We start from the raw sequence: 12,282 nt of genomic DNA on the forward strand, positions 1-12,282 counted from the left end.
GAATATATCTTAGGAAGCAAGTAGACCATGCAAGCAACGAGCCTCATTCAGTTCACCGAATTGGTGTGGATGTTGAAATATGGCTGGAAATTGAGTTTCCTGAAACACACAGTGTGTACAACAGTCAGGGCTGTCCGGAAAACACCGTTTTTGTGGCTTTGAAGCTTCAATGGGTAGCATTGGCTAACTTTATCAATCTCTTTCACACATATTGCACGCTTACATGCACACAGAGGAAAAGAGAACCTCCTACTCAGTAAGTGAAACAGATATACAGCTGCTAGAAATAGTTTTTTTCTTGATGACGACACAAGCTGTAAAACGTTATTATTAGTGTCTAATGAGAGATAAGAAAAAACCCGGACTTCAAGGCTTTTTTCTTTTTATTGAAACGAAAACGGATACAAAATGTGCAACAATCACATCAAAATAAATGACAGCGAGAGCCCATATAAACAAATTTGCTCATATGTAGGCCTATAAACAAATGAATTGATAAATAAACTGTAGCATATGCCAACATAAAATAAAAGACCTGGCTTTGTTGAGCCTGTTTGTCGATCAATCTCTCCACTTTTACAGCACACACACACACGCACCCTTTACAAACAACATGTAGAATTAATATTGTGGGATTCAGCCTTAATAACAATGTAGCTCTACAGTGAGAAAGTAATGGAATGCTACTCTGAAGGCCCAAATGTGTAAAGCGGGACTTTATGTCATGTGTCATGATGTCTTGCTTCTCTTTAGTCTCCAGTTAATCTCCAGTCTGTGAAAGATTGTAATTGAGTCTGGTTGTTGTCTATTTCACAACCGCTCTTTATAATTTCAGCATTTTTTTTCCATGTCAATGCACAATTTGTATGCTTCAGGAGGGAGTGAATGACATTTGTGATCACTTCTGTGCAGTTTAATTAAGCGATAACAAGTTCCTACCAGAATGACTCTCAAGTTGAGAGTAGCGTAAGTAGAATGTAGTGGGACTCCATTTTTGGTGATGACAGCAACTTTTTCAGTGTTTTCTCCCGGATTTAAAATAGTTTGAGAGTCCGTGCCTCATATGTACGTGTTGTATAAAACATCCTGAATGAAGGTCTGTTGGTGGAAGCGTCTCCTGGCAGCGATCCTAAAGTAACACCTCAGCAGGACGCACACGAGGGCTGAAACGCACACGAACGAGCAACAAACAAACCCCTCACCTCTGTGCTATTAATACGGACTCTGTACGTCTTTGTCTTCCTGTGTGCATGTGAGTTCACCCACGTGTGTTTGTGTGTTCCGGGACAGGACATGGGTCAAGCTGTCGAGTCGCACTTTCAGGAAGTGTTGGCGGCTCTGGAGCAGAGCGCGGAGGAGGGCAGCAGAGGGGATGGGGGAGCGCTGAGGAGCCGTCTACAGCGGCTGTACAGCTTGATCGTCACGGACGAGGACTCAGGTAGGAGCTCTCTGGAAAAGAGAAACGCAGCAAAGCCGTTCGGGGCAGAGCTTCTCGGAGGCACAGCTGCTCTGTCTGACGCATAACACAACTTATTAGTGTGGCCAAACATCAACGAAGGATAAGAAACCACACAAACCGCCGTCACTTTTGGTTATGTAACAGACTGGAGTGAAATGGAAAAAGGGAAGCAGCAAGAGACGAGGATGTGATAAAAAAAAATAATCAAATAGCATACAAAATGATCTACATGATTTGCTATTCATTTTAGATATTTTCTATTCGGTTGCATTAAATTACATCCACTTCAGTTGTAAAGGGATGATGATTGTGAGGTGTTGCACATGAGTATTACTATCCTCTGAGTATTTCTTGGTTTGCATTCAGGGTCGTCTTGGTTTGCAGTCCGACAAAAATAATCTCTTCTGTTGAAACTCAAAACTGTTTCACGAATGGGATATGCGAGCACCGCTTAGTCACAGATCACAAACGGTGGCTGCGTCACATTGAAAATGAATTTGTCCTACTGGGCTCTCATTTGCTCACGCAATTTAAGAAGGTTGTAAAAAAAAAAAAAGGCAGTTTTTTTAAAGAGTGAAAGGGAATTATCTAATGACTTTCTCTACTTTGCTGACCCCTGGCGTAGCATACCATCGTAGGCGTTGGGGAGCGCTACACATGCCATGCCACCATTTCACTGAAGAGCAGCATAATTAGCCAGCCTGGCATGCCGCCACGTACTTGTCAGCCGGAGTGTTGTGAGCTGTCTCTGCCAGAAAATTGACAATCTGGAATGAAGAATATCCATCCTGCTACATCACCCACAATGGAAATAGGCCTCAGGGCTTTGTTGTGTTGTCTTGACTTTTACTTTTACAAAAGAACTCACTGAGTTTGTAAAAGACTGTTTTGTTTTTTTATGTTATTGTCTTATGACATCAATCATATCGCCCTGTCAGATCAAAAGGCCACGTTTTGACAGAATTAGGTCACTTTCGGTCCATCACGTCAAAGAGAAGGTTTTTACTATTAGGAGACACATCGACAACCAGAATGACAGACTTGCAATTACCCATCAGCACCGTCATACTCTTGACTTGATTATTACTTATGGCTTTGATCCGGTAAATCTCCAGACTATCAACATGCATGTTTCTGTGACCCATCAGTTCAGACTATTGGGAATTTCTCTATCACCTTTCAGGCTTCTCAGCAGCGTGATCCACCAAAAGAAATGCAAAGTTTCCCAAATTATAGTGCAACTTTAATGCAATAAAAAAGCTTTTTAAGGAGTTCAACAGCTCTGTAAAATAAATGAAGATCAAAATACATATTGCTGCAAATTCTTACAACCACAAGTTGCTCTTTAGGACCATTAAGTCTCTTACCTGCTGCCCTCCTGATTCCAATGAAATCTCTTTTATTGAGAGATGTGGGACATTTCTGTCCTTTTTTTGGAGATAAAGTTTCCAGCATGAGAGCCCAAATCCTGCCATCTCTGTATGCCACACAGTGAGGCGCATCAGACTTTTTATTCCTTTTATCTGATATCCCAGTCAGATTTACTGAGGATGATTAATGGAATAAAATCTCCCTCCTCTCCTTTTAGATGTCTACCAACATTTTTATTTTATTTTATAATTCTTTTTTTACCAACACAATTTTTAAGGAGGTTTCGGCCCTTTTAGTTTTAGATATTTCCAGTACAAACTACTTCACTGTAAGCCAGCACAGGGTTCTGTTCAAGCACACATTGTGTCCCAGGGGGCCACTTGTCACACCGGCTGTCCCTGAGATCAAACGTGTGACCGTGCCTCTCTATTTAGCGGCTTCCTCCATGGCCAAATCAGTCGAGTCAGTTGTCTGTATTTTATTTTTAATATTCCGGATATCCATTTCCGTGACATCCACTCTTATCATGTCAGCGACCCATCCGATGAACCTGCTCCCCCTGCGTCCCAGCTGGGAGGTGGAGGGATGGACAGCAGTGTTCACAGACAGGACGTTGTGGGGGTTGGGGAGGTGTTTTGTTTTGAGTGTCATTGTGACAGTTTTGGTCTCTTCCTATCTCTCTTCCTCCACCCCCGTGTGTGTATTGCAGAGCCATTGTCTGGTGGACGACTGTGCGACTGCCCTCCTCCGAACCCAGAGATGAGCTTCCACATGTGGACGGAGGATCTGGATATCTGTGAGTGGATCTGGAACCGTGGGGGGTCTAGAGGAAGTTGTTACTACTAGTCAGCTGAACCACATTAGGCTGAAACTGGAATTATCTACTGAAAACTGAAGTGGATAAAGAGAACCAGAAGTAAAGGGGAAAAAAAGGCAAATCATTCAGTTAGAAATCTCTTAATAATGAAAGTTTATTCACCAACAGCAGCCTCATTAGACGATTAGCACAAATTAAATTCAGTGTGGCATCACAGAGCTTTTGAAAGTCATTCTGAAATATGTCGCAAATGACTAAAGTAGAAGTTTGAGGCAGATCAAAAGTGCGAACATCAATACAAAGCTAATTATAGCACAATATGTCACAGTGTGAGAATATCTGAGTTGTAGATTGTTGGGAGCCTCCTCGGGGGCCTTAGGGCAGACCTGAGACAGTTATTGAAAGGACTCATTCCGTGCTGTGGTTTGTGCTGTCTTGCTCCACGTGAGTGCAGACCTCTGAATTACACGTAACTGATGAATGTTGATGTGTCGACAGGGCGAGTGCTGGCCAAGTGGTTTCGATCCAGCTCCATGTCGGAGCAGTTCTCCCTCATCCAGGAGCAGGAGGACGTCGTGCTGGGTGAGTCGCCCGGCGACCTGATGCCGCCCGACATGACTCGCTTCTCCGTCATGTCCGACGACAGCGGCATCGAAAGAGACCTGCCCCCCGGCGCCGATCCCCCCCTATCGTCTTCTCTGGACTCTGCCGGCATGAGTACATTATGGGAACAATGCAAAAGGTAAATCAAGTACCATGTTTACATTAAGATAGATCATGCCCACTGCCAGTTTTGTGTATTTTACTTAATTTGCAGTCCCTGTAGTAACAGACATGTAGAAATGAAAATGTTTCCAAAGCCTACCTTGGGTTTTTAGAGCCATTGTTTTCCAGGTAAATCATCTTGAAGACACTTAAAACTAAGTTGCAATAAAGTAGGTAATCTTCACCAAGATCATTTACTGCAGGTCACTTGATTTCTTGCGCAAAGATTTAAGAGTCTTTTGCTGAACTTGAGAACGTCCGAGATGCTCATCATGGGATCCGCTGTGCGTTGTCCAAGCCTCACCTTCATTTTGAAGTGATTAGGACTTTGACTATAGCAGTTAAAAAACCTTCTCCGTTTTCCCAGTGAGCTAGAGTCGGGGAGGCTGTCACGGCGCGGAGGCATCAAGATGAAACCATCGGTGAAGGACGGCATGGTGCTGATGCAGGACACCCTGGAGGAGCACGCGAGCCTCGGCGGAGGAGGAGGAGGAGGAGGAGGAGCAGGAGGAGGAAGTAGTGGAGGGAGGGGAGGAAGACGAGGAGCGACTCTGCTGAGGCGGGCAGGAAGCAGCGCGATGCAGAACCCCTTCCTCAAGCAGCAGAGACACTTTACTGCCAGGATAGTCGCCATGGGAGACGACAGGGTACTGGGCCGCCTGGCCAAGGCCTACTACTTCTTCAGGTGAGAGACTCGTCATATCACAAGAGGACGAAGGTTCTTTCAAAGCATCTGGATGTTTGTGTGACTGTGCTGATACAACATATATATATATATATAAGTTTTATATATTTTTATTACACTGTACTGTAGTTTTGTGTTATTTTCTCGCAACTGAGATCTGCACGTTATCATTTATGTTTTTTTCATGAGCAGGTCTCAACATTAACTTTGAAGCGGTGCTGGCGAGTTTTCAGCTTTTGTTTGCCGAAACTGAAAATGTGGTTTCCATTATTAGCCCCCTTATATTGTCAGTACTTACCAAACTATGCAGTGATGCGTCAGCTCGATAATGAAAATGTGACATGAAACCATGTCCTGTGTATGTTTCAACATGCTCTGAAGTATCATTTTCCGTCCTGCTCCACATTGCCGGGATACTTTGCTTCCCAAGGCTTCACAAATTTCCTTTTTATTTTTTGTTCAGGTTCATCTGGTTCTTTCTTCAGTGGAATCAATTTCCACATTCGTTTGTGATGTTGATGAATTGGTCACATGACTTCAGTTGCTTTGCCATTGTCTAGACAGCAATATTTAAATGTCACTAATTCAACAATATCTCTTTTGGGGTGCACGTTTGGTTGTTTGCCGTCCCTATTTTTATGTGTCAAAAGTGCTTGTCACTGATGGCAATCTGAGAACAAGAAGCGGTTGCAAATTTTTCAAAATGGTTGCGATGGCAACCTGGCATCCCTTACTGTCGAGCCCTGAATGGACAGTACAACAGTGGAAACAAAATACTCTGGGTCACTCTCTTTAATAGATGACAGAGATTTTGGAGCGACACGCATAACAATGAGAAGAACATTTAGACTTTTGTAAACAAGACAAAAAATACTCCTCTTTGGTGCAATAAAAGTATATACTGTATCTGAGGATTAGATTATAGATAAATATTTAGTTTTGATAGGACACCTGTGTATGTAATAATGATGCCTTACTGTAAATGTATGGGGGAAATCATTTTTGCCACAGTAATAGGAAGCTACATGTGGCCTGTTGACATCTAATCCTAAATTACTCTAATGAACATATATACTGTCATTGAAGCACTAACAATACAATGAGATCTGAACTGGAGGACTAATAAATCACTACTTTACATTCTCTCCACGTCAGCTTTGGGAAGCTGAACCGTACTTCTTCTATTGCTCACGTCATGCGTGGAAACTGGAAACCTCTTTGCTGCTCAGCGATGCGTGAACACATTTTAGTGCTTCTCACGAATCTTTGCTTGTCTTTGCAGGAAAAGGGAAGCGCGGAGACTTTTTCTTACAATGAAAGTAAACCTCCAGTTTTACTACATCCCTGTTTGCGGGGCAACAACTCCCGACTCCTCTATCAAGGTAAGACCACTTCCTCTTGTCAACGCACCATCGGTCTGTTGTTGCGTGAGAGTCAGCACACCTCTAGAGATAGCAGAAGATCAGTTTTTCAAAATGCCAAATTACACTGTAACTGTGTGTTTATTTAAAGTAAAAATATAGTGAAGTGGAAAATGCTCAGAAATGAAGTGACGAGATTCAAAAACATGGAATTTACATTGGCTTGGCTGCCTTTTTCAGTGTAACTTGTAATTTGTTTATAATTATTATTATTTAAAATTTCTAACGATCTGTGTTTGGTTTTCATTTTTGTATTTTAATTTTTTCTAATTCAGACATTGAGATTACTTTAAAATAAATGTAAGCTGTTGTGTCTTTTCTCCACCAAGAACTTCCATTTAAATAGACCTTGAGCTGTTTGCCCCAACTGCTCTTTAGAGGCGGAGACTTTTTTCCCATGCAAAATTGACCCTCACAAATTTAGTGAAGAAGAAGTGAAAACATGCAGTAGCTAGAGTAGGAAAACTTCCAGGCTCATCGTATTCCCTCACTGCTGTTAATTTGATGTATTTTTTATTATATTCTACTTTCATGTTCCTTCTTTTCTAGGAAAACCTCCATCAATCCAAGGATAATCCCTGCACTCTTGGTTCCTACTTGAGCATGGTGGATCCATGGTACCACTCTAACATCAAGAGTTTAGGCTGCATGATCCCCAAACTGGCAAAAATGGTACAATACACTTTTTCAGAGCAGGCCTATGTTAGTTAAATCCTTCGTTTGTGTTTGAGGGACTTGTGAGAGAGAAGAGTTCTCTTTAAGTTTTCTCCTCCCACTGTGTTGTAGCTTGACTTGTCTGAATGACGTACAGCCCCGATTTAGGTTGAAACACAGGAAGCTGCATAACATCTTTTACGGCGCTATGATAATAATGGAAAAGCTTGTTTTGTTCTAGTGTTGAGTGCTCTCTGGCTAAATGTTATACTCAACTACATTAAATGGGATTTGGAAAATGTGATGTATTCGCTCAGGTTTGTCTGCGTTGCAGCTCCTGAGTTAAAGTGTCTCTCTTTCACCAAACTGAAACAGGCTTAATTGTCCTGTTAAGCCACCATAAAAATACTCGTCATTGAAACTCTGACAGAAACTAAATATAACTCACCAGAACCCTCTTGGTTAATCTTCCCACTGTTCCATCGATAACAATAATTCACAGAGTAAGATGATAAAATAAATTAGCTATATAAAATTTGTAATAAAAAACAACAACCAGCAATGTACTCAGCCAATCATCAATAGCAAAACATATTTTTACATTCACCCAACTCTAAAAAAAGTTTTCCTTGAATTCCTGTATCCTCCCCTCTTTCCCAGAACTTTTCAAGTTACTGAAAAAAATGGAAATTTCTCCATTTTTTAATGGTTGAGGTGTGTTAAAGTCATGTGGTACATTAATGATGAACTAAAGTTCAAATTTAAACACTTTAAGTCACTTTTTCTTTACCAAGTGCTGCTGTTGTACCTGGCGAGCAGTTGACCTTTTAGTGACTCATTATATTCACTTGATGTGACCAAAATGAGTTTGTGGTTACAGCATCATGCAGACAGGAAGATTCATTTCTTGATGACTTTTGTCTTCTCCAGCAACAGATGAACCCAGGGCGGCCAAAAGAGCCCTTCGTGTCTGATGTAATCTCCTACTACGTTCGGACCGGCCAGCAGCCTGTCTACTTCACCATCTACTTTGTTAAGGTAGTATACGATACATTTTATGTGTAATTTATTTGTGTGTGAGGGTTATGCAGCTTCATACCAAAAGGTTTTTAACACATAATGATTCGCATTTTTCAAATGTCTTTCATTTCTTTTGTAAAGAGTTGTTTGTTTTCTATTAGATCACGTTCACCAGCATGACAAAGGATCCCGTGGAAGATGTGTTTCTCACGCATCTAGAAATGGAGTTACCTGAGTTCAGACAGATCTCAGCGTCAATTAGAGGTGAATTGGGTATACATGAACACTATTTTCCCAACGTTGTCTTTGATATTTGTACAAACCTGCCTCTCTACATCTGTACACAACCGAGTTTAACAACATGCCGGTCTCTCAAACAGATAAACCGAAGAAGAGCTCGGGGGAGGTGTGCGGGGCTATGGTCTCATTGAATTACAGAAAGGTACGTTTTTATTTTTTTTAATTTTTTATACATTATTAAGCCCCCCAAGAGAAACACCGGTTTGTGAGTGAGTGTGCACCTGTGTGTCTGTCCACGGCTAGTCTCCCATTCTGCTGCAACAAACTGCTTAATGTTTTGGGTGGCCAGTCATGGCTGCATGCTGAAAGACATCTTGTGGTTGCGGTGACTCACACTTTCTCAAAAGCTTTTGTTGCCACTGACTGCCTGCTGACTCGTCACTCACTGCACTACGAGGCAAAGCGGGGGGAAAACCATAGACTGTGTATGTGGAAAACTGTTTGCCCACTTTTTTATTGTTTTGAACAGTGTGTTTGGCTAACAGAACTGAACTACACACACGGCTGATTGCATCGCCGCAGCTCAGCTGCACGCCTGCACAGATACATCTGCATAGATTAGAATGAGAGACGTGCGAGTGAAAAACACATTTGATAAACTTGCAGTCCCGACAATCTTAGAGCGAAGTCTTAGACAACTGTTAGTTTTGTTCATTCAATCACAATATTATTAGATTCCTGGCACCGTAGCCACATGCCTCATCAACTACCGAAATAATGCTCACAAATATTGTGTTGTGTACCGTGTTGTTTGTGTGAAATGCAAAAGGCTTGACACTTGCATGCTTTGTTTGTGTGTGTGTGTGTGTTGCTAGGTGACATTAAGTGGCCGAGACGTTGACAAAGGAATGTCAGTCAGGACAACAGGCGCTCAGATCACTGCTATTCCCTCCAATGAGGCAGAAGGTTCAGTATTATCTCTAACACATTCAGTATTCAATACTTTATATATATATATATATATATATATTTCATGACTTTGTCTTATTCTTCTGCTCCCTATTTTTCTCTGCCTTCGTCTCCTAGATCTGAACTGTTTGACCATGACACTGAATGAACCTCCAACAAAAACCAAAAGCAACGTTGTGGTGAGTCTAGTGCTGGGCTCAAACATCTCCAGTGGATAATCCTCACATAGACGGCTTATGTTAAAACAACGCATAGAATGTAAATGATCAATTCAACAATAAATTCATCCTTTCATGCTTTTATTTTGAAATTCCCAGGCGTCAAAGATTCGGTCCAGCAACATTAAGATTCGCACTTTGGAGAGTCGACCTTTCACTGTTACACTGGACAGAGACTGTCGCAGGAGCTACAGAAATGTGCAGAGGTGAGAGAGTCCAGCCTTCATTTTTTCACCACTGAGTAAAGGTCAAATAAAGGTTTGGTGTTTCATAGGTTAGAAAAATGATTATTGATAGCCGACGGTGCTAACAAAGCACTAGCAGAACAAAGAGATCTCTACAGTTTGTATATGAAATTGCTCTGTCAGGGTCTAGTTTGATCCACACCTTGATTTGCATTTGGTGGACCCAGTTTCTGTGCACCCCGAACTGATGTCTCCATTTTCAACGTGTTTGTGTTGCAGCATCGAGATCTCCCCGTGTCTTGATCCCGGATACTGCGTCCAGAAAACCATTAGGTCCAAATTCAAGTTGGGAGAGGTCAAAGAGGCGGGACTGAGCAAATACATGAACAAAGGCCTCCCTCTACCGATCAACACATTTGCCGGCATCATCACCTGACGTGGTGGCGTAAACCCTGCGGATGAAACTTGACAATTAACAACCATCAGCGCTGTGCTTTGATCGCGGGAACGGCTGTAAGTCCAGTCTGACACATGGAGAGACAAAAGGAATCACCTTTGAGTCACACTGAGCTGCTCCTGAAAACAAAACAAATCAGTTCTGTCAGATGGGTTTGACTGGCATGTATGGAAAAAGACTATAAATCAACACATACAGTACTAGTGTCACCTGTTGCAGTTGATGGGAGAAGTCTTTTTACAGTAACGGCAACAAAGTTGTGCTACACAGCAGGATTATTGTTGATCTCCTAACAGTGATTCTACTACAGTACACATTTTCAGTAAATCTATGCAGATTGGATTGCCAAAGAACTATACTGCCTGTAACACTAGAGAGACCGGCAGGGGGAAATAAGTAAGCAAAGGTATTAATTTAAGAATTCAGGACTACTGATAATTGGATCACTAATCATGTGACATCCCAAAAAACTCAGCAGACAGTCTGGAAATTCTGGTTTTCTCAAAGTCACCATGTGGTGAGGCAGATTTTAAGGGCTGATGGTAACAGTGACTCTACTTCATAGACACACTACCTTTTACTGCCTTCTTCACACACACACACACACACACACACACACACACACACACACACACACACACACACACACACACACACACACACACACAGTACACACAAAGGAATGCAGACCAGCCTGGTCTGTCAGCGACTAAAACGCTCCGATTGATGAATGACCGGTACGATGACAGCTGACAGTTAACTGTTGCCTTCGTCTTTGCTGAATCCCTCAAAAATACACTTGCCATTCCCGTACCTGTTGCATAATGCAAGCATGTCATGAAGGTGCAATTAGTTTGGAAACGTTCTGGAAAGCTTCTAGAACCACACTATGAAGTCAGAGCCACGTGACAGGAAACTCTGCAGAACAGAAGCAGCTTTTGTGTTTTATTGTATCAGACAGCCAGCCTGATGTGCATAAAGTAGCTTGTCAGTCTTGAGAGTCACTGTCTACTGGCCAGAAGTGGAGGATTCTGTGTTCCATGCTTGATTATTATACAAGACGAGGAGCTAAACTTGCACACATTCCTGTAATTATCTTAAATGCATCATCAGCCTTGAGGTGGGAGAATCGCCTCTGACCTCCATCCACTCACTGCCGTTTTGTTCGATGACACATAAATGTCCTAAACTGAATGTATTTGCACTAAAACTGCAGGTTTTATTTTTTTATTATTTGTGAAGCAACAGTGTGTAAAGCATGTAATACGACTACATGCGTTATTACATCATCACGTAAATATGAAAAAGATAAATATGTTGCTTTTGCCACAGAGTTATTAGATTACATAGCCAAGAATGGCTAACGAGCTTATTTTTTATGCCCCCCCCCCCCCCCCCCCCCCCCATGGTTAGGATCTCAGGCAGTAAAGGTCAACCGCCTCATGAACTGGATGTGATGTATTGCACAACATAAAATCATGTTAGTGTGTGTGCATGTTTGTGTGTTTGTGTGTGTGTGAGTGTGTGCTTGTGTGTGCGCGTCTGTAAGTGTAGGTGTGTGTGTGTGTGTGTGTGTGTGTGTGTGTGTGTGTGTGCGCGTCTGTGTGTGTGTGTGTGTGTCTCTGCTAGCATAGCAGGGGTAAAAATTATGAGTTTGAAATTCATGATACATTTTGCACATTGTTTCATCTAATCATCCATATATAATGAGGACGCCATTAAAATCAAAATGTAATTGTGTAAATACATGATTTTGTTTTGTAAAAAAGTGATTGTGTTTTATAATAAATGTGATAAATATCTGTACCTTTTGTTTGAATAAAACAAAAGCGACTTCTGAACTGACTGAAAAGAGGAAGTGGTTTTGAATAGTTTTGACGCGCTGTGGAGCGAACGTTCTCACGCCGTGGGTGCGTCCAGTGGCCACCAGATGGCGCTATTGAGTTACTATCTACCCAGCTTGAGCACAGGTTAACACGGGGACAGTCCCGTGTGCTGCACGCACACCGACCGACACTTGC

The 12,282-nt window shown here is 42.0% G+C and overlaps 1 protein-coding gene across 3 annotated transcripts in view; it reads left to right on the top strand.

The window, feature by feature from the left end:
- Positions 1–11,660, top strand: part of LOC137885447 (phosphoinositide 3-kinase regulatory subunit 6) — a 26,196-nt gene extending 14,536 nt beyond the window's left edge. For 2 of the 3 annotated variants that reach the window (XM_068727731.1, XM_068727733.1), the window contains exons 9-21: positions 1,291–1,438; positions 3,540–3,626; positions 4,146–4,389; positions 4,780–5,097; positions 6,380–6,479; positions 7,068–7,190; positions 8,103–8,210; positions 8,354–8,456; positions 8,573–8,634; positions 9,308–9,398; positions 9,519–9,580; positions 9,719–9,825; positions 10,084–11,660. In XM_068727731.1, the coding sequence (XP_068583832.1) occupies positions 1,291–1,438; positions 3,540–3,626; positions 4,146–4,389; positions 4,780–5,097; positions 6,380–6,479; positions 7,068–7,190; positions 8,103–8,210; positions 8,354–8,456; positions 8,573–8,634; positions 9,308–9,398; positions 9,519–9,580; positions 9,719–9,825; positions 10,084–10,240 (1,710 nt within the window). In that variant the 3' untranslated portion in view covers positions 10,241–11,660. The remainder of the gene's footprint in view (positions 1–1,290; positions 1,439–3,539; positions 3,627–4,145; positions 4,390–4,779; positions 5,098–6,379; positions 6,480–7,067; positions 7,191–8,102; positions 8,211–8,353; positions 8,457–8,572; positions 8,635–9,307; positions 9,399–9,518; positions 9,581–9,718; positions 9,826–10,083) is intronic. The other variant, XM_068727734.1, reaches the window with a different exon arrangement.
- Positions 11,661–12,282: the final 622 nt, after the last annotated feature.

This window comes from Cebidichthys violaceus, unplaced genomic scaffold (assembly GCF_023349555.1).
Source record: "Cebidichthys violaceus isolate CVI_PGR_0920_01 unplaced genomic scaffold, fCebVio1.0.p SCAF_4, whole genome shotgun sequence".
NCBI lineage: Eukaryota > Metazoa > Chordata > Actinopteri > Perciformes > Stichaeidae > Cebidichthys > Cebidichthys violaceus.